Source organism: Telmatherina bonti (genome assembly GCF_933228915.1).
Source record: "Telmatherina bonti genome assembly, chromosome: 4".
In the NCBI taxonomy this organism is placed as follows: domain Eukaryota; kingdom Metazoa; phylum Chordata; class Actinopteri; order Atheriniformes; family Telmatherinidae; genus Telmatherina; species Telmatherina bonti.
In genome coordinates, this window is record NC_136622.1 from 36,823,983 (window position 1) to 36,847,106 (window position 23,124).

At 43.7% G+C, this 23,124-nt stretch overlaps 1 protein-coding gene across 1 annotated transcript; it reads left to right on the top strand.

Moving 5' to 3' along the window:
- The first annotated feature begins 968 nt into the window (after positions 1 to 968).
- On the top strand, positions 969 to 22,854 carry ccm2l (CCM2 like scaffold protein). Its single transcript, XM_079239529.1, has 11 exons — positions 969 to 1,087; positions 5,042 to 5,209; positions 5,294 to 5,377; positions 5,459 to 5,642; positions 7,084 to 7,688; positions 10,150 to 10,279; positions 12,060 to 12,123; positions 12,843 to 12,999; positions 17,529 to 17,667; positions 22,048 to 22,195; positions 22,706 to 22,854. The coding sequence occupies exons 1-11, from the start codon at positions 1,058 to 1,060 to the stop codon at positions 22,836 to 22,838; spliced, it is 1,842 nt and encodes a 613-aa protein (XP_079095655.1). The 5' UTR covers positions 969 to 1,057; the 3' UTR covers positions 22,839 to 22,854.
- Positions 22,855 to 23,124: the final 270 nt, after the last annotated feature.

The following is a 23,124-nucleotide window of genomic DNA, read 5'->3' on the forward strand; positions in this document are numbered from 1 at the left end:
GTGTGTGTGTGTGTGTGTGTGTGTGTGTGTGTGTGTGTGTGTGTGTGTGTGTGTGCGTGTGTGTGTGTGTGTGCGTGTGTGTGTGCGTGTGTGTGTGTGTGTGCGCGCGCGTTAGAAAGGTCATGTTAGTTTTTTTCCCCTCCTTCAGAGTCCCACAGAGCAGAAATTTGTCTTTTCTTTCTCTTCTCCACCTTTTCCTGCCTTTTTCACAGTGCTGCCTCACGCTGGCCAAACTGGAGTACTGCAAGTACTCAGAAGAACAATCAGCACACAGCTTGTTCTCTTCACACGTTACTACAAGGAGAAACCTTGTGTGTTTTCCTGGTTGTATTGGCTTTTAACGATGCTCTGGTGACGTTCCAGGTGATGGACGTTTGCTTGAACACCTGATCAGCAGCAGTGTGTGGCGGCTTATACCTGCGCAGCTGCTTGTTATCATACACGTCTAACCAGCCAATCACATGGCAGCATGTGGATACGTTGAAGACGACCCAAATTGAGTATCAGTGAGGAAAAGGGAGATGTAAGTGGCTGTGAATGTGGCGTGGTTGTTGGTATTTACTGGGATTTTTGCCCACAAGGTGTTCATAGACTGTTCTGGAAAAGGCTGCGTTGGACTGGCGAGCAGTCCAGCGTGTACATTGCCACAGGCCTGCAGATTTTCAGTCATGTGTTTTCATTTTTATGCAAAATTACAGTTAAAAAGAGAAAATGTCTGCATCAGAAGTGGTTAAAAAGAGGGCAAATGCATGTGTTTTGCAGGTAAATGTGTTTACTGGTGTGCTATCAGAGCATGCAGCACAGACGTTATCAGTCCCTGGTGGAGTTTCCTCTCGGACAGGAAGTGGGCTTCCTCTGCTTCCTTTTCTATGTGTGTGTATTTGTGTGTGTGTGGTCCCTGGAGAGGTTTCAAAAGAACAATCAGTGTAGAAAGAGAAGAATGAAGACTGAAAGTAAAGCAGCTCTAACAGACGCAGAAGGAACGATGGGGAAACATCTCCTACAACACAACTGAACCAGTTCTGGACTCTGACCCACTCAGCATAGAGGAGGCGTGATGGACTATGAACCAAAGAAACCCAAGAAGGTAAAGTCATGTGCATCATTGCTTTAAGGTTTAATGTAAACAGGAAAACTGGTCCAAGCCAGACAGAGACACGTCTTTCTGTTGGGTCTTTCAGGTTTTGTCTGAACTCACTTTCAGATGGCGACCAAGGTCAACATGTTACCTTGCTTTGGGGTTTTTTTTGTTTTTTTTTGTCTTGTCCAGCATTTAAGCAAGCAGACTGATGTTCTGGATGCTGTGTTCTGCTGAGCAAATTTATTTTGCCAAGGGGAACTTTATTAGATGTAATGATCCCCTTGTATTTCTTGATTCTTATTTTATTTTTCTATTTGCTTTGGATAATAGTTTGTATTACAGAGTTTATGCTGCTGGACCTGACCGGAAAGGACAGGAAAAGGACAGAAAGAGAACAGAAAAGAGAACATAAAAAACAAAAGAAAGAGATCAATGCATACACGTATATGCACATACATACCCACCTACATATATATGTATATACACTCGCACATACATTATATATATACATACATACATACATACATACATACATACATACATACATACATACATACATACATACATACATACATACATACATAGATAGATAGATATACATACATATACACACACACATATATATATATATATATATATATATATATATATATATATATATATATATATATATATCCATACACACATACATACATACATATGTACACACACATACCCACCCACACACATAAATATATATACACCCACACAAGCCAACTCTAGATTCATGGTCCCTGTGGAGAACAAAACCAAACTTGCTTTGGGTTTTAACATTGATCTGCATGTCCATGTACGCTAGCAGCTCTTAAACATTGGTTAACTGGCTACTGTTGTCCAGCCGCGCGAGTCAGAACTTAAACTGAGATCACCCAGCTGCAATGACAACATATCCAGATATGACAGGATGTAAATAAAATGAAGGAGAATAGAGGAAATGCCACTGTGCAACATGCTAGAGGAGTTTAAAAGGAACATAGCTGAAGAAGAGCTGAAGTGTGGGACAGCAAATACCTGGAACTTCAGCTGGACTGGAAATGCAACAGAAGCATCCAGAAGAAAGAACCGAGCAGACTCAGATCCTCCAGTCTCTGCATGAAAATGCATTTTTTCATCATATGTCAGTGGTAGAAAGTACAAAAACAGGCGTGTTCACATGTCCATGTACATGTAGAGAACATGTGAAGAACGTGTTGTTTGACAACTTTGTTATGTTTTAAATTAATTGATACATCAATTCCACAGATAAATCTCTTCGCATTAACATGTTAAAATTGATTGCCAATTGGAATTGGTATTTGTATCGGCGATACTGGACCTTTCTTTACTTTATATTGGATTATACAATATATATATATATATATATATATATATATATATATATATATATATATATATATATATATATATATATATATACATATATATATATATATATATATAATATACCAAGTCCTGCAGCCCCCTACTGCACACATAACTGGAAAAGCAGAGGCTGTAATGAAGTAATGAACACGTTGTTTGTCTTACAAACTCAGCAAATGCGTCTTTTCACATGTAAAAATCAGAACACAAAATGAACAGCCTGGAAAAATACGTTGGTAAAGCTGGGAGGTAAAACTTGTTTTATTAATTAAACAGCATCTGCTGTAATTGTTATGTTAAGCACATTAATTAAAACCAAATTACTTCTCTTTGTCTTGTCTCTGTCCTGAAACACACTGAAACCAGAAGAAAACCTCATTATAACAATTTTCTTTCTTTTGTCTACATATTCAGCTGACAGCAGCGATGCTAATCAGAAACCTGCCATCACAGGGACTGTCATTGTTATTCCAGATAAAAACATGAGAAGATTCTGACACTAAATCTGGCTAATGTCCTCTCTTTGTTCAGTCATTTTTCTTTTTCTTTCCGTTCTTTTGTTTTTCCCCCTAAAAGCTGCTGTCCCCATGCCTCCGAGCCACGGTATGTTAATGGGTTTGTCTCAGCCGCTGTCTAAGTGTGTGCTGTATTGTCAGTGAATCTCTGTGGTTATGTGTCACAGGCCACTGCTCACCTGACAGTCACTGTAAGAACAGCCAATGGCATGCATCAACACATGCACTGAGCCGTACGTGTGCAAATTTCCCCTCTATGAAGCGAGGCTTCACAGTGGTTTGGTGGTTAGCGCTGTCGCCTCACAGTGAGAAGGTTGCTTTGATTCTCGGTTGGGTTCTTTCTGTGGGAAATGTGACTTCAGCCCACAATATTGTTCATCAGGTTAATCTCTGATTCAACATTGAACATGATGGTTGTTGGACTCAAAGCTGCCTGTGACCCTCAATAGGACAAAGCTGGCGTAGAAAATCAAGTCAAATGCAAATCTGTTGTTAAAGAATCTCTGCACTGAAGAATAAATGCAACTAAGTTACTGAACAGATGGGACTGCACCACGGTGACAGACACCACAGTAAAGCCAACTCAAAATGACATATGTCACGGTCTGAATGACATTTGCTGCTGTTATAGCAGTTATGCTAGCTACATACAGCTACCAGCTGTGAAATGTGACATAAATGTCATGTTTCACAGCTTAGCAACTTGAGCAAATGTCTGATTAGTTCAACTGTTACCTTAGTAGCTGGCTAACAATACCTGATTAATGTCTGCTAATTAGCTAATTAATCAGCTAACTGGTGAACTAACTAAATTTGAATAACGTTTGCTACTATAAACTCATAGCAATTCCTAATTAAAATTTCCATTTTATTATCTTACCATGTATTATGTGAATCGATTGTTAGCTGGCTAATTAACAATAAATTACTTTTTATTAGGTTAAAAGAAGCTAATTTATTGTTAGATAGCTAATAGTATTAGCTAATTACTTAGCTAAGAATACCTTATTCATATCTGCTACTGATTGCTAACTACATTGCTAACTACACTTGCCTATTGTCTTCTCCTGTTAGCTAACCAGAAACTGAACAATACTTGATTAACATCTGCTACTGTTAGCAAACTAGCTGGCTAATTAATGTCATCTACTATTAGTTAATGAGCGAACTATAATTTATACCTTCTATTTGTACTTTACTATAGACTTAACAATGACTGATTAATATCTTACTGTAGCAAACTGACTGATAGACCATACTGGATTAATATCTGCCACCGTTAACAAACCAGCAGGCAGACAATATTCGATAACATCTGCTACTCTTAGTGACCTTGCAAGCAGAAATTAGTTAATGGTCCCTTTACTTCCCTGATGTAGTATGTGCGATGACCTTTAGGGATGACTGTAGTGTTATGTAGGCATAATTAAGCATATGTTACTCAGTGCACTGCATACAAAGGTGATGGTAAACCCCTTTCTCTTCAAAACAGGAAATTTAATTTGCTAGCACGTAGCAGTCCGGGAAAATATACAAACCACCTGTAAGTATGCCAACATTCAGAAGAAGGAGGTACTATCTGTTCGAATAAATGAACGAAATAAAACATGTGTAGTATTCTTAAGCTACGGAATACAGATTTTATTAATTCATTGTAGTGAAAGCTCAACTACGCAATAAGAAAATATTTCATGTTTCTGTTGTATAAGAGGAAAAAAACTTTTTTTTTTTTAAAAAAAACTATTTACTTAATTGATTAAAACAGAACCATTGTTGTTGTTTTGTTTTGTTTTTCAAATGAATGTAGGAACGTCAATCAGCACATGAAGACAAGGAGCTTAGTAACAGTGTGGTGATATAGTAGAAGCAAGTTTCAAGCCTTTCTTACAAGACTGCAATGTTATGTGATGTTGAACAAAATAGCTTTTGCATGTTTTTAAACTGAAGACCATAAACATGTGAAGCCTATCATGTAGGTCAATGAGAATAATCATCACAAAAAGTCTCAGTTCCCTGAAGAACTTATGATTTTTTGTCTTCCCAGGCTTTTGTATCACCCATTAAGCGGCTTGTCTGGTCTAAATCTGGTCGCAGGTCGGTAGATCGAGGGAGTGTTTACCGGCGCCCCCTGCACACTGTCCCCCTCTACCCTCCCGACTACCTCATCCACCCTGAGAGACTCATATTTGACTATGTGGAGAAAGAAGTAAAGGTAAGACATGCCAACACAAACCAATGTAGGATAGTAAAACAAGCTAAGGTCAAGACTAACCGCTTGACCTTTGACCTGTACTAGTTCCTCGGTCACCTCACCTGGGTGTCAGTTTCCCTGAATCCTTCAAGTCGTGATGAACTTTTACAACTACTGGACACTGCCAGGGTTGGTAACCTCTAATTATCTCTAATTTGTGTTGCTCTAAATAAAACAAGTCTCATAAATCTGCTCCGTGTTTGCAAGCAGCAGCTGAAGGTGCTGCCACTGAGGACCAGCGTGGATCAGGACTGTATTCTAAGTCTGTCTGCTCGCTGCCTGCTGCTGACGTGGAGAAACAACGAGAAGCTGCTGATGAGGATCCCAACACATGAGATCGCTGCTGCCTCCTACCTGAGAGATGATGCACTGCACCTGCTGATCCTCAAGACAGGTAAGCAATCACCTGAAGGATGACTCAGTGACAAAAGAACAGAGTTCTGTTACTTCAAGGAAGATAGAAAGACAAAACTTATATGAAGAGCATAAAACTGTCAAAAAAAGGTGTATTCTTTTAATTCTGAGGCTTTAAACATCAGTGAATATAAACTAAAGATGATCACATCTCTATGTCTAATAATGAGCTTAATACAACCTCATCGGTGTTGTGGGAACACCGATGAGGTTTCATAAGTCTTTTTTATACGTCTCCGTTCTCATATTTTCATGCATCTTTTACAGTGCCATGTTTAAGTGAGTTAACCCACGAGTGGGCCTGTTCAGAGTCCACTTCCATGTTATAACACCAGTTGGTGGTGGTAAAATATTTGGTGGTTTCTGTTTCTGCTTTTTCCTGTTCCTCTTCTCTGGTTTGTTGCTTTTCGCTGGTTGTGTGTCAGTTATACAACTCAACACTGCCCCCATGACTTCTGATGGTATTGCTTCCTTTTCTGCATCAAGTGACCAATAACTAAGTCTCCTGAAAATGGACCAAATTACAGGCGATATTGACACAGGAGATGAACGAAACTACCTGTCCGTATGCCTCAATTCTTTTGGAAAAATGTTTATTAGTTTTAGTCAGCAGTTCCTGTTGTCTGTTGTCTTTCTGTCCTCTTCCGCCCACACAGCAGAGGCAGATGGCTGCCTGTCCTGAGCCGGGTTCTGCCGGAGGTTTCCTTCCTGTTAAAAGGGAGTTTTTTCCTTCCCACTGTCGCCAGTGTGCTTGCTCAGGATGGGAGATTGACTTGGACTCAACTCAATCTGTTGGTTTCCTTATATAGGCTGTTATGAATTGGCCTTCATTATGTTTTCCCCTCTGTCTGTAAAGCGTCTTGAGATGGCATTGCCGTGATTTGACGCTATATAAATAAAGTTGAATTGAATTGAGTTGAATTGAGTCATATTTTAGTCATTTCTATGTGTGGTAGTTGAAGTCCAACTCAATGAAAACTCAAAAAGACTTTAGTCAGTTTTAGTAATAATTGGAATCAAGGTTGAATTCCTGCATGTTCTATACATAACGGTAGCACACCTAAGCTAATGAGTTGAAGTTAGCAACACTAAGCTAACTACCTGAAATTTGCAGCCAATTTGTGCTTGTAGTTAAAAAGAAACTTTTAGCTAACTTTGAAATTTATCGCAAGCTGATTGTGGACGGACATTGTTTGTATATGACTCGAGTAGAAGAAAAGCCAATGTGGCGTAGTAGTGTGACGGCATGTCACACTGAAAAACACACCTTTGATTTTGAAGAGCAGGCGTGTTGTTCACAAGCATTGCGCCGTTAGAACAGTTGTAGCACCGTTACACACAAAGAGGTTGTTTGGAAGAGTTGTAGCAGAGTCTGTGAATTACAACAGTGGAAATCTAGTCATTGATCTGCATCTTTACAGGTCTAAACGTGGACTCTGTGGTGGCAGGAGACGACAGCCTGGATAGGCCACCAGGGATGGACAGCCGAAGACAAACCATGAGTTCCAATGCTGACCCGAGACCTGCCGGAGGCACGATGGAGCGCCGACACACCATCTGTGGAGTCGACTGGAGGGCATCACTGTCCAGAAGTAACCACGACAAAAATCAGAATGTAGAGCGGGGAGGAGGAGGAGGAGGAGGAGGAGAAAGAGGGGGAGGAGGGAGTTTAGAGAGAAAGAGGGTGGGAGGAAGCTGGGAGAGAAGGCAGCAAACACGCAAAACAGGAGGAAGCTGGGAGAGCCGCAGAGCTAGACCCATGAGCGGGAGCTGGGGGGTGGGAGTAGGAGGAGGTGGAGCAGGGAGCTGGGAAAGGAGACATGGAGGTGGGGTGGGTGGAGGTGGAAGCTGGGAGAGGAGAGGAGGGGGAGCTGGGGGGAGCTGGGAGCGAAGACAAGCCTGCACAGGAAGCTGGGAAAGAGGGAAAAGTTACGGCAGCTGGGAGAGAAGGAACTACAACCCGCTGGAGCCCACACCATGTCCTGACGCCTACTGCAACCTGGTCATCCTGGCCATGGAGAACAGGGTGGGTCCAACACTCTCCTGCAATACCCTTTCTTTATGGTACTTCTTCATAGATGCTGATACCAATACCGGTACTTTTACTACTACTTTAGGAGAACTGCAACACTGTAAGGCCTTTATATCTTAAGTTTGAAGAAATCTGCTAAATAATAAAAAAGTATCTTAAAATTTGACATTTTAAGTCACAATAGTGACAACAAACCCTAAAGAGATGGTTGATTGGTGGTCTGTGTGAACCACAAAAGAGCACCAGGCAGAAAGGTCCCACAGACCTTGTCTTAGAACAGTTCCATATGGGTTTCAGAGGTAAAAAAAAAATTACCGCTATAACTGCACAAACCTAATATCATAATGAAAAACTGGTAATGGAAACATCTCATCATTCATTATCTTCATCTTCTGCCGCTTATCCGGGGTCGGGTTGCGGGGGCAGCAGCCTAAGCAGGGAAGCCCAGACTTTCCTCTCCCCAGCCACATTTGCCAACTCTGGGGATCCCGAAGCGTTCCCAGGCCAGCCGAGAGATATAATCCCTCCAGCGTGTCCTGGGTCTTCCCCGGGGTCTCCTCCCAGAGGGACGTGCCTGGAACACCTCACCAGGGAGGTCCAGGAGGCATCCTGACCAGATGCCCGAGCCACCTCAACTGGTTCCTCTCGATTCAACCGGTTCCTCTCGATGCGGAGGAGCAGCGGCTCTACTCTGATCTCCTCCCGGATGACTGAGCTCCTCACCCTATCTCTAAGGGAGAGCCCGGCCACCCTGCAGAGGAAACTTATTTCAGCTGCCTGTATACGAGGTCTCCTTCTTTCGGTCACCACCCACAGTTCATGACCATAGGTGAGGGTAGGAATGTAGATCGACTGGTGAATCGAGAGCTTTGCCTTCTGGCTCAGCTCCTTCTTCACCACGACAGACCGGCGCAGAGTCCACATTACTGCAGACGCCGCACCGATCCGTCTGTCGATCTCACGCTCCATCCTTCCCTCACTCGTGAACAAGACTCCGAGATATTTAAACTCCTCCACTTGAGGCAGGACCTGACTCCCGACCCGGAGAGGGCAATCCACCCTATTCCGGCTGAAGACCATGGTCTTACATTTGGAGGTGCTGATTCTCATCCCAGCCGCTTCACACTCGGCCACGAATCGCTCAAGCGAGAGCTGGAGATCACGACCAGATGAAGCCAACAGGACCACGTCATCTGCAAAAAGCAGGGACCCAATCCTGAGGCCACCAAGTCGGCTGTACCTAGAAATTCTGTCCATATAAGTTATGAACAGAATCGGTGATAAAGGGCAGCCTTGGCGGAGTCCAACCCTCACCGGAAACGAATCCGTCTTACTACCGGCAGTGCGAACCAAGCTCTGAAACCTGTCGTACAGGGACTGGACAGCTCGTACAAGGGGGTCCGGTACCCCATATTCCTGGAGTACCCCCCACAGGAGCCCCCAGGGGACACGGTCGAACGCCTTCTCCAGGTCCACAAAGCACATGTAGACTGGTTGGGCGAACTCCCATGCCCCCTCCAGGACCCTAGAGAGCTGGTCCACTGTTCCGTGACATCTCTATTTAGAAAAACATCTGAAATATCATGATCAGGGAGGAGGAAGGGCAGTAGTCTTTCAACCAAAAGGTTGTGTGATCGATTCTAGGCTTTCCCTAAACACATGCCGAAGTGGGCAAAACACTGAACCCCAAGTTGCCCCCCGATGTGCCTATCAGGGTATTAGTGGATGTAAAGCACTTTGAGTGGTATATATGTAGTAACATCCATATGACTGGAAAAGTGCTATATAAGTACAAGTCCATTTAGCATTTTAAACTTTTTTAGCTCTCATGAAGGGGTTTTTCAGATGTTTCAAAGTAGAAATTTGGTTCCCAAGTGTAGTGGAAATTACAATTCACTGGACGTGGGTTAGGCCCTGCAATGGATTGGTGAGCTGTCCAGGGTGTACCCTGTCTTTCGCCCAAAGACTACTGGGATAGGCTCCAGCTTCTCCGGGACCCTTCATTGGATTGAGTGGTTGGGATAATGAATGAATGAATGAATGGATGGAGATGGGTTAGGTGGTACATGACCAGTTTTATTAAAAGAAAATAAAAGTTTCAGCGGAGAAAAAATACTTCTTTTGTGCACTAGAAGAGATAGACACAAACTATATTTCCCATCAATTTATTTTAGGAAATATAAATATTTCCATCACGGCATTGGTTCTTTGGAGGTAGAGGTATACCGGAGCACTGACACTTAACCAGTAACAAAATGCAATGTGAACTTGTTTTGTTGGGGATAAAAAATTTTTAAAAAAAACATTAAATAGTGCACAACAAACAACGTTATGCAGGAAAAAGCAGCTTGGTTGGTCTTTTCAGGCAAGCTGGATAAACTGAGCAAAGGTGACTCGTGGGAAAAGGTATGGGAATCTCTGTGATGGCGATGTCTCCGTGTGTTTATGTGTGCAGGATGCTGCAGAAGAATACTGCTCTCTGATTTGCCAGATGTTCCAGATCATCTACGGCCATCAGACAATAGAGTGTGTGGACCGGGCGGGCTTTCACCACACCGTGCCGGACTGCTACTGGCTGCAGAGGAGTGAGTGTCATATGCTTTCTCCTTAATGCTTTCTCCTCTGTTGTCATCCTTGAACCTTCTTTGTTTCTCTGTACATGTTCTTATAAACCCAGTTGGCCACGGGGAATGTGTTTACTGCATGTCTCTCTTGTCCTTTTGGGTGTAGATATGTGTTTTTTTTAACCAGTACAGCAGTTCAGAGGTGTTTGCAGATGCAACACTAACATTTAGCTTAGCAGCATGACAAGGTGTAACTCCACAAGCAAGCATTAGCATTCAATGCAAACACAATCCAAATGGCTATGCTAAAATAATGGGACCACCATCTTCCCCTAACCCTAATCCTACGGAGAACCTGTGGATCATCCTCAACAGAAAGATGAGTTAGTTGATGAGAGGGCTGTTCATCACCTCAGAGTCCTTTTTATTAGGATTTCTGTGAGATCATATTTATATTAGACACAGATGTATGAAGCAACGCTGAAAGATGCAGTTTACCCACAGGTGAACGGCTTATTTACCCACAGGTAAACGGCTTATTTACCCACAGGTAAACGGCTTATTTACCCACAGGTAAACGGCTTATTTACCCACAGGTAAACGGCTTATTTACCCACAGGTAAACGGCTTATTTACCCACAGGTAAGTGGCTTATTTACCCACAGGTAAACGGCTTATTTACCCACAGGTAAGTGGCTTATTTACCCACAGGTGAACGGCTTATTTACCCACAGGTAAACGGCTTATTTACCCACAGGTAAACGGCTTATTTACCCACAGGTGAACGGCTTATTTACCCACAGGTAAACGGCTTATTTACCCACAGGTAAACGGCTTATTTACCCACAGGTAAACGGCTTATTTACCCACAGGTAAACGGCTTATTTACCCACAGGTAAGTGGCTTATTTACCCACAGGTAAACGGCTTATTTACCCACAGGTAAATGGCTTATTTACCCACAGGTAAACGGCTTATTTACCCACAGGTAAACGGCTTATTTACCCACAGGTAAGTGGCTTATTTACCCACAGGTAAACGGCTTATTTACCCACAGGTAAACGGCTTATTTACCCACAGGTAAACGGCTTGTTTACCCACAGGTAAACGGCTTATTTACCCACAGGTAAACGGCTTATTTACCCACAGGTGAACGGCTTATTTACCCACAGGTAAACGGCTTATTTACCCACAGGTAAACGGCTTATTTACCCACAGGTAAACGGCTTATTTACCCACAGGTAAACGGCTTATTTACCCACAGGTAAACGGCTTATTTACCCACAGGTAAACGGCTTATTTACCCACAGGTAAACGGCTTATTTACCCACAGGTAAACGGCTTATTTACCCACAGGTAAACGGCTTATTTACCCACAGGTAAACGGCTTATTTACCCACAGGTAAACGGCTTATTTACCCACAGGTAAACGGCTTATTTACCCACAGGTAAACGGCTTATTTACCCACAGGTAAGTGGCTTATTTACCCACAGGTAAACGGCTTATTTACCCACAGGTAAACGGCTTATTTACCCACAGGTAAACGGCTTATTTACCCACAGGTAAACGGCTTATTTACCCACAGGTGAACGGCTTATTTACCCACAGGTGAACGGCTTATTTACCCACAGGTGAACGGCTTATTTACCCACAGGTGAACGGCTTATTTACCCACAGGTGAACGGCTTATTTACCCACAGGTAAACGGCTTATTTACCCACAGGTAAACGGCTTATTTACCCACAGGTAAACGGCTTATTTACCCACAGGTAAACGGCTTATTTCCGGTGTTTCTGTGCAGGTGACAGCTGTCTGACTGACATGTCCTACAGTTACGATCCAGAGTTCAGCTGCTGCAGTTCATGGTGAACTAAATCACACCCAGCAATGCTCCCTTCCAACAGACACATGCTAAACATGTAACAAAAACACATGTGGACTACATGCCTTCCACATGTGTTCCACATCCACAAACATGTGCTTTTGGAACAATTTCATGTGATTCCACATGTGAATAACATGTGAATTACATGTAGATTACATGTGGTAGACTGTTAAATAACGTGATTCAAACATATATGATTCGAATGTGAACTAGATGTAAATCACATGTTATTCACATGTGAATCCACATGTGATTTACATGGATTTTACATGTGATTTATATGTGTGTTGTATGAGGATGTTCCAAAAGCAGGTTTGCACGTGTAGTTCACATGTTCTTCACATGTGATTCACATGAGGATCACCTGAAAATGTTCCCGAAGCACGCGTGTGCTCATGTGGTTCACATGTGGATCACGTGAACATTTTCTAACACTTTTGCACATCTGTTTGCACACCTATTCTGCACATATAACTCATATTTGATTCACATGTAAACCATGTTTCAAGCACATGTGATAACTTGTGGGACACATGCAGGTTTTCATAGTTTTTACTTCATCATCCACATTGATCCACATTGATCCACATGTGAGTTTCATGATCTTCACATGTGGAAACACATGTTTGCACATTGTTCACATGTTTCTAGGCATGTTTTTCTGGACGGGTGGTGACGGTTTATCTGTTTCCATGGCAGCGACGACTCCCAGGAGGCCTTTGAGCTCTACTATAAAGACGTGTACAGCGAGAGCTCGTCTCTGTCCCTGCAGGACTCCCATCGCAGCCTGGCGTCCGTCAGCGACGGAGGGGACAGCAACCCCGCCCTGCTGCTCATGCAGGAATACATGATCACGGTGCGTGTGGGTGCTACTCATCATCATCATCATCATCATCACCACTAATGGAAGACAACTTCTGCAAACTAGAATCAATTTCACACACGACCCTTTTGTCCTCTTTGTTACGTCTCCGTACTTTTTCTTAGCTGTTTCTCTTGTTTTCAGTGATCATGTCAGCTGTGTTGTTGCTGATACCATTAATTTTTGCAAATACTGTTCTTTTTCTTTAAAAACCAGCCTAGACTTCTGTCGATATCTTCTATGATGATCAAATCAGATCAAATCAAACTTTATTTGTATAGCACTTTTCATACAAAACATATCAAAGTGCATTAAAATAACATAAACACACACACACACATGTTACCCACACTCACACACAACCCAACCCTTCCCCTGACCATTAATGCCAAAATAAAAACTAATAACTTTAGGATTCTATGCCTGTATCTGGTGAATTTAGTAACATTTTGTGACCTTCATGGCCAAATATTTGCACATACAAAAACTGCTATGAACAGCATTCATTACAAAAAGAACAAATTCTAATTTTAAAAAGTAAAAATGGAATCAAATCAGTTTTCTTGCAACAGCAAAGACCCATTTCGCTAACATTAATATGTGGAAAATAATTCAGTTCTGTGTTGTTTTGGAATGAATAAAGCAGGAATTCAGTTATTAAAACAGGCATGTAAAGGGTTAAAATCTTAAGAATGACTGAATATTTGGTATTTTTGAGCAGGATTTAAGTTATTTAAGTGATTTATAAGAAATAAAGAGGAAAAATGCTGATGTTTGATGATTTTATAGCAGATTTGCAATTGGATATTTTTGGTCACAAAGGTTAAATTCGAGGAGGGCACAAAGGTCAAAAACAGTAAAAATAGCATCTTGTGTTAAAGCCTGTTTATGCTCGACCCAGAAGACGGACGGACAGTTTTGTCTGTCTTCTGCGCTGGTTATCCATGTAATTGGTTTTCAAGGAGCTTAGCTACAGCAGAACAGCAATACCACCAAATACCACCGAGGGCAGTGCTGAGCTGTTTAGCTGACACTTAGCCAGAGTAAATAATAAACCAGAGAAGAAGAAGGGGAACAGGAGGACGATGCATAGACATCACATATACATAGACACGGCATAGTATCAAGCTGCCCTGACGAGCTGACATCTCATCGCGCCACCATCTTGGATGGGTCTCCCATGCGCCTCCAATGCATTTATCTGTAAGGTGTCTGTGGTTGGACCCAGTTTGGTCCAACCACAACAATAACTTCACCAATTTTTACCTGATTTTTCTCCCAGTTTGGTTTGTTACAAAGGGCGGAGATGTTGTTATGATACAGGTAAAACACTAAAAACTATGTGCTAAAATATTTTTTATAATGCTATTTAACAAAGACATAAAGTAGCTAGAATATAAATAAATGTATAAATTAATTTAAATAACAAATTATTATTCAACTTTGTGAAATGTAATTCCGCACAATCTGCTTTCAATATTTCTCTGGTTATTGGGACCGTATGCTGAACAAAATACAGGAATAGTTAGTACTTTCTCTTGACTACAGTTGACTTTTTTTCTTTTTACATTTATTAATCTATCAATATAGAGATACAGTTGTACAAAGTCTGAAAATAAAGTATTGTATCAAAACTTTGCAGCTCAGAACACTCAGACAGCACAAACTTTCGCCAAGATCTTTAAAACATTCCTGGATCCAAACGATGATCCGGATCACCGCCAAATTAAATCAGTTTTTCCTTTTCATATTTCCAACAAGTCCTGAAAATATCATGAAATTCCGTCTATAACTTTTTAAGTTATCTTGAACACAAACAGATAAAGCCGGTAAACACATAACCTTCTTGGTAGAGGTAATTATGCTGCCATGGAAAACTCTCTTTGTGAAGCATCTATATCATATTTTTCCATAAACATTTCATAGGAGTAAAATTTAGCATTTGCATTTAGTATATTATTCACTGTATTCACATTATTTATAATCCAGTTATGTAGAAAAGAAAACCAGTTGTTTGTGTGTAATATATACGTGTTGTTCCACAGAAAACAGTTATGTGGGAAAACTACGTTGACTCTGCAGCTGAGACCCATCCAATATGGCAGCGACGTTGGTTCATGTCTATGTATATATGATGTCTATAAAGAAGACGATGCAAAAACTGCCAGATATAAAAAGCATCCGAAGGTGTTGAGAACTGAGCACTGCCCTCTAGTGGATAATAGAGACATGGAAGCATGAGGACAGCGACGTGTTACGTTTGAACCGGACGTGTGCATTTATGGGAGCAGAAATGGGCTTTCACACTGTGCAGATTTAGAAAAGGTGACTAAAGGTGACTAAAGGTCATGTGGAAGAAAAACGTCAATCATTTCAGTGTTTTTTCTGGTTTACGGCCTCGGTAAGACGATCCGACCTTTATCAGGTCTTAAACTAAGACAAATACAACCTTAGATGAACAACAGCACATGAACATCACACAGTCAATATTTATTGACAAAAGCTAAAGCAAAATGCAGAAGCTGTGTGGAATTCAGAGGGTCAGTAGCGGCAGGCTGAAGCTAATCAATGCACTGTTTAATTGATCATCATTGGTGTGAACTCCTCTTTAGAAGCAGCAGATAGACAGACGCGTCACATATTACACCGTTTTATTATTGAATGACCCAAATTTCGGGAAAAGTACAGTAGCAGCCTGGTGCAACTAATTGGTCCACTGATTGATTGATTGATCATTAGTGGGAGAACCCCAATAGTCCTCAGTGTGTGTTGACACAATGACAAGGGCATCTGCCAGTCTTCCAGGACTGGACGTCCCAGTTAGTTCAAACCAAAGTTAAACAGTTCAGTGCTCAGAGAAACTGAAAAACACACAGAGCTGCATTTCAGGTGTTCTCCAGCCAGGATAGTCCTGGGAACTCGGATGGATGGGGCAGGAAACTCTGGAAAAACCTAAACCACCTGGACAACTTTGTGCAGTTTCCATCTTTCTGCTAGGGGGCGATATTCCCCACAAAGACCACTAACCAGGTAGACAAGACTCAGGACGGCTCTTCCCCAGCAAAGAAATAAACAATAAAATGTATCAGTTTTGTTTCTGATTAACTTAAATTTGTGTTGGGGGGGAGATGGTTAACTTTTTTATAACTCATCTGTTTAGATAATTAATCTTTAAATTCTGTGTAATCAGGGGCGTGTACTTTTGACTTACAGGCATCCGATATTCTGCAAAAGAAGGCAGAGAGTAGCGCTAACTGTGTTGTTTAGCCGGCTAACAGTGTGGCTTAGCTTTAGCCCGTCTACCTCTGTTAGCCGTTTAGCTCCCGTTAGCTCTTAGCTACAGGCAGCTCAGACTTTGATAGATGTCAATCATCCACCACCACATTCACAGCGCCCCTTTTAGCTCCGCCTCTTTGCCTGTTTTTGTATTTTCTGGGAGCAATAACCGTGCTCAACACTGCCAAACTGTCTACGGTAGGAACCGCCCACCAGGTTTTAATTCAGCTCTTCAGAAACCTACAGGTGATGTCACAGAAACTCCGCCCATCTTTTATATACAGTCTAGGTTGGCAATGTAACCACTCTAGAACGGCGCCACAAATGGCCACCTGGTGTTGTAAACATGAGACGCTGTGGTCGACTGCAGCGGTTCCTTCTTATTATCCTTGTAGAGACCCCCTTCATGCACATACTACAAAGGCGTGGACCCCCCCCTCACTGAAACCATGTTTGGTTTTATGTTTTCAAAAGTGAGATTGTTAACATAAATAACATTTCTGATTCATTCTGACCATTTAATTAACAACATACAGCTTTACTTTTATTTCTTTAAATAAGGTCAACGTATTCAAATAGCTCTGAATGTTCGTAGCCTCGGGGACCCTCTGCGCTCCTTGGGGGACCCCCCCAGAAGCAGCAGGACAAGGACTACATGGACACCTCAGTTGCTGGTCAAATGAACGTTGCAAACAGTGTGAACTCTGTCCTATGAAGAGATTGTCATTTGTTGTTTTGATCCAGTCAAAGTCCAGATCTCAACTGGGTTGATGATGGGACCACAGTCTATGGTGGGACCCTCACCGAGCTGCAGGATCCAATGCTGCAAAATAATGCAGAGCAGGATCCCCAATCCTGGTCTTTGAGGACCGGTATCCTGCAGAGTGTCCCCGCTGCAACACACCTGATTCAAATCAATGTGTATTTAGCAGACATGTGCAGAGCTTGTCTGAGTCTGGGTCAGGTGTGTTCCAGCAGGAACACTTGGAAAACCTGCAGGACACCGGCCCTACAGGACCGGGGTTGGGGATCCCTGACATAGAATATCCTGTCTGAGGTTGTGAAGTGTTCCTTTTTTAACAGCTGAAAGGCAGCAGGCCATGCTGATATGTTACAGGATTTAAGTTGATGACATGTTTTACTGGGAGTTCCTTTAAAATGTTGTCGGCTCGCAGTGAGACCCCCCAGATCCCAGACCTCTCCCCTGCCGGACTCCTAAAGGGAAAAACTTCTTTGTTTCCATGCAGCTGCGTAACAAGCTGAGTCCGTTGGAGCTGCAGCAGTTTGCGGTGTTGCTGAGAGAATACAGGCTGGGATCAAACATCGACCACTTCTGCTCCGAGTTGCTGCAGCTGTACGGAGACAACCGCAAGTTCCTGCTGCTGGGTGAGAGACATAGACACCGACTGGGAGAGAGAGAGAGAGAGTATTGACTGAAACTCGATGGCAATCCTGCTACTGCTCACAGTGTTTGTAGTGTTGCAGAGAAAGACTTGAGTGTCTCAGTTTATGTCTGGTTGGGTATTTAAGAGTTCGGTTTCATTAAAGTCAATTAATAAAATGAAATAAATATGCTATAAATATTGGGTTGTTTACTGCAGTAAACACGGTTTCTGCATCAAACTGCTAATTAAAAAAAGCAGCTTACAGATGATAAATGCAGTTTCCACAGTAATAACAGAGAAAAATGAGGCCTGCTGCATAAAATATTACAGTCAGACATGATTAATTTCTGTAAATATTCATTCAATAAACTGGTGAAAAAAAGAATATCTGACGAGGAATCTGCTGCTATTTGGGTCAGTTTGGGTTGAAATGCAACGACGACTGAATTCAATCCAGTTCAGCTTCATTTGTAGAGCGGCTCTTCACAACGTCATCTCAGGACACCTCAGGACACCTCAGGACACTCCAGGACATCTCAGGACACCTCAGGACATCTCAGGACACTCCAGGACATCTCAGGACACCTCAGGACACTCCAGGACATCTCAGGACACCTCAGGACATCTCAGGACATCTCAGGACACTCCAGGACATCTCAGGACACCTCAGGACACCTCAGGACACTCCAGGACATCTCAGGACACCTCAGGACACTCCAGGACATCTCAGGACACCTCAGGACATCTCAGGACATCTCAGGACACTCCAGGACACTCCAGGACATCTCAGGACACCTCAGGACACTTCAGGACATCTCAGGACACTCCAGGACACTCCAGGACACCTCAGGACACCTCAGGACATCTCAGGACACTCCAGGACATCTCAGGACACCTCAGGACATCTCAGGACACTCCAGGACACCTCAGGACACTCCAGGACACTCCAGGACATCTCAGGACACCTCAGGACACTCCAGGACATCTCAGGACACTCCAGGACATCTCAGGACACCTCAGGACACTCCAGGACACTCCAGGACATCTCAGGACACCTCAGGACACTCCAGGACACTCCAGGACACCTCAGGACATCTCAGGACACTCCAGGACACCTCAGGACACCTCAGGACATCTCAGGACACTCCAGGACATCTCAGGACACTCCAGGACATCTCAGGACACTCCAGGACACCTCAGGACACCTCAGGACATCTCAGGACACTCCAGGACATCTCAGGACACTCCAGGACATCTCAGGACACTCCAGGACATCTCAGGACACTCCAGGACACCTCAGGACATCTCAGGACACCTCAGGACATCTCAGGACACCTCAGGACACTTCAGGACATCTCAGGACACTCCAGGACACCTCAGGACACCTCAGGACACTCCAGGACATCTCAGGACATCTCAGGACACTCCAGGACATCTCAGGACACTCCAGGACATCTCAGGACATCTCAGGACACTCCAGGACATCTCAGGACACTCCAGGACACTCCAGGACATCTCAGGACACTCCAGGACATCTCAGGACACTCCAGGACACTCCAGGACATCTCAGGACACTCCAGGACACTCCAGGACACCTCAGGACACCTCAGGACATCTCAGGACACTCCAGGACATCTCAGGACACTCCAGGACACCTCAGGACACCTCAGGACATCTCAGGACACTCCAGGACATCTCAGGACATCTCAGGACACCTCAGGACACCTCAGGACATCTCAGGACACCTCAGGACACTCCAGGACACTCCAGGACATCTCAGGACACTCCAGGACATCTCAGGACACTCCAGGACACTCCAGGACATCTCAGGACACTCCAGGACACTCCAGGACACCTCAGGACACCTCAGGACATCTCAGGACACTCCAGGACATCTCAGGACACTCCAGGACACCTCAGGACACCTCAGGACATCTCAGGACACTCCAGGACATCTCAGGACATCTCAGGACACCTCAGGACACCTCAGGACACCTCAGGACATCTCAGGACACCTCAGGACACTCCAGGACACTCCAGGACATCTCAGGACACTCCAGGACATCTCAGGACACTCCAGGACACTCCAGGACATCTCAGGACACTCCAGGACACTCCAGGACACTCCAGGACACCTCAGGACACCTCAGGACATCTCAGGACACTCCAGGACATCTCAGGACACTCCAGGACACCTCAGGACACCTCAGGACATCTCAGGACACTCCAGGACATCTCAGGACATCTCAGGACACCTCAGGACACCTCAGGACACCTCAGGACATCTCAGGACACCTCAGGACACCTCAGGACACTCCAGGACATGTCGGGACACTCCAGGACACTCCAGGACATGTCGGGACACTCCAGGACACCTCAGGACATCTCAGGACACTCCAGGACATCTCAGGACACCTCAGGACACTCCAGGACACTCCAGGACACTCCAGGACACCTCAGGACACCTCAGGACATCTCAGGACACTCCAGGACACTCCAGGACACTCCAGGACATCTCAGGACACTCCAGGACACCTCAGGACATCTCAGGACACCTCAGGACATCTCAGGACACTCCAGGACATGTCGGGATACCTCAGGACATCTCAGGACACTCCAGGACACTCCAGGACATGTCGGGATACCTCAGGACATCTCAGGACACTCCAGGACACTCCAGGACATGTCGGGACACACCAGTTCCAACCAGTTCATAACAAGCAACCTAGTTAAGGAAAACCAAGAGCATGGAATCCTTCCTGGGATCCGATCCTCCTTCCTGAGCTGCACTGGGCAACAGTGGGAAGGAAAAACCTCCGGCAGAACTGGCTCAGGGAGGACGGCCATGTGCCTGGACTGTTTGGGGTGGAGAGGACAGGAAAGCGAGACCAACATGATGCAACTTTTATGCAGGAAGACCTGAAGAAAGAGGAGACTGATGCTGATTCCATGTTTCTACGTGGAAGATGAGGAGCAGAGAGAGGAAGAGGAAAAGCTCAGTGCATCATGGGACGTCCCCCAGCAGTCGGAGTCTGGCAGCGTCACTAAAGGACAGCTAGACCCCCCAACCATAAACATTATCACAGAGGAAGGTCTTCAACTGGATCTTAAAGGTAGAGAGGGAGTCAGACAGGAGCTGGTTCCATAAGAGAGGAGCCTGATGGCCGAAGGTTCTTCCTCCCACCGGTCACTTAGAGACTCTGGAACCAGAAGTAGACCTGCAGTCTGAGAACCAGTTCTCTGTATGGAATATATGGAACTATGAGATCTCTGATGTACAACAGAGCTTGGTCATGGAGAGCTTTATATGTGAGGAGAAGAATTTTAAACTCCATCCTGGATTTAACAGGGAGCCATTGTAGAGAGGCTAAAACTGGAGAACTATGATCCCTAGTCCTCATCAGAACCCTCGCTGCAGCGTTTTGGATCAGATGGAGACGTTTCAGGACATATCTGGGACAGAACATTAATAAGGAACTGCAGTAATCCAGTCTGGAAGGAATAAAGACATGGACTAGTTTTTCTACAGCTCTCTGAGACAGGATGTTCCTCATGTTCGCAATATTACGTCGAAGCTTCTAGTAACCCGTTTTAAATGCGAGCTGAAGGACAAATCCTGGTCCAGAAGAACTCCGAGGTTCCTCACTGTGGTACTGGAAGCCAGATACCATCCAGAATAATTACACAGCTGGACAATGTTGTCCTGAGTTTTTCAGGTCCAAAGACAGAAACCTCAGTCTGAGTTCAACAGGAGAAAATTCAGAAACATCCAGGTCTTGATGTCTGTAAGACATCTTTGTAATCTATCAACCTGATTGGTTCCATTAGGCTTCATGGAGGTAAATCTGAGTATCATCTGCATAGAAATGACAGTTTCTACCATGCTGTCTGATGATATTACCAGAGGGAAGCATGTTGTTGTTCCCCTGAAGCGGTTTCCACAGCGAATCAACGGCTCCCTTAGCTACAACGGCCTTGCAACGGCTTCCAGTACCGATCCAGTATGGACGCCCCATTTGCACCGTTGCAGCTAAGGGAAGCATGTAAAACGTTAAAAGTAGTGGTCCAAGTACAGAACCCTGAGGAACTCCATGACTTCCTCTGGTGTGTGAGGAAGACTCATCATTTACATGAACAAACTCAAATCTATCAGATAAATCTGACTGGAACCAGTCAACGCTTCCCTTTAATCCCAGTAACATGTCGTGTTTTAGTCCTTACAGGTTGTTTCCATTCACGACCTTTCAGAACCTCAGAGGACAAAAATGTCTTCTGTGTCTGTGGAAAACATTCCACATCTGAAGAACATGTCAGTCACATGTGGTTGAAATGTCTGAAGAACATGACGACCTGGTGTTTATCTTGGATCTGTATGTCCCAGGCATGCGTCCGTTCATCCCAGACAAAGACGTCGGCGCGTTCGAGAGTTTCCTGGAGAGCATCGGGATCCGGGAAGGCGGGATTTTAACCGACAGCTTCGGACGGATTAAACGCAGCATGAGCAACACGTCGGCCACAGCCATGAGGGGGTACGTATGGCGGAAGCTTCCGGTCCATAATCCCAGTTCAGCCTGGGGGAGTTCAGAGTTTTAAATTTATAAATATTTAAATAAAATGCTAATAGGTTAATGAAATGTTATGATACAGTGAATCAATAAATATAATGTATAATACGTTATAATATATGTATGTGTAAATACTTACATAAATTATGTGTCATCAAAATGCAGACTACATAAAAATACCATTTTTAGGTAAATAAAATAAAAATATGGAACCGTAATTGTCAAATTGTTTGTGTTTTGTAAAGTTTAACTTCATTAAAGATAAATATCTTTATAATGTTGTTGTACCTATTTGCACTAAAACAAAGGAACAAGTGAGGAGTTTTAGTTATTTATAGTTTATTTTAATGTTATCTTGCTCTGGAGTTCAGATTGAGCCGAACGTGGAACCTGAACGGATTTCATCTCGTTTAGAAAGTTAAATATAAAACATGAAATTGATGTTTCAGTGAAGAAAACTGCTTTGTTCTGCAGGTATGACGGCGGCTCGCTGCCATCAGGATCTCAGGAGTTCAACCGACGCATCACGGACATCACCCACGACATCCAGGCCCTCGGGTTCCAGGAAACACACGGAGACATCGAGGAGGAAGACTACTACCTCTGATGATGCTGCCGGAGTGCTGCTGAGCAAGAACGGCACATCAGCAGCCGTTTTCCTGTCATCCGGGACTCCTGCTCCGGGTACCGACGGCAGAACAAAATAATCTCTGCTGATCAGAGTCAACGTTTTACTCATATTTATTACATTCAAACCAGATCATTAAAAAAAAGAAAATATAAAAAAACATGTGATCCACATGTTCACATGTTTTTCCCACTGGATCCAGTGGGAAAGTGTGTCCAAACTTTTGACTGGTAGTGTACATGTGAAACACGTGTAAACAATGGTT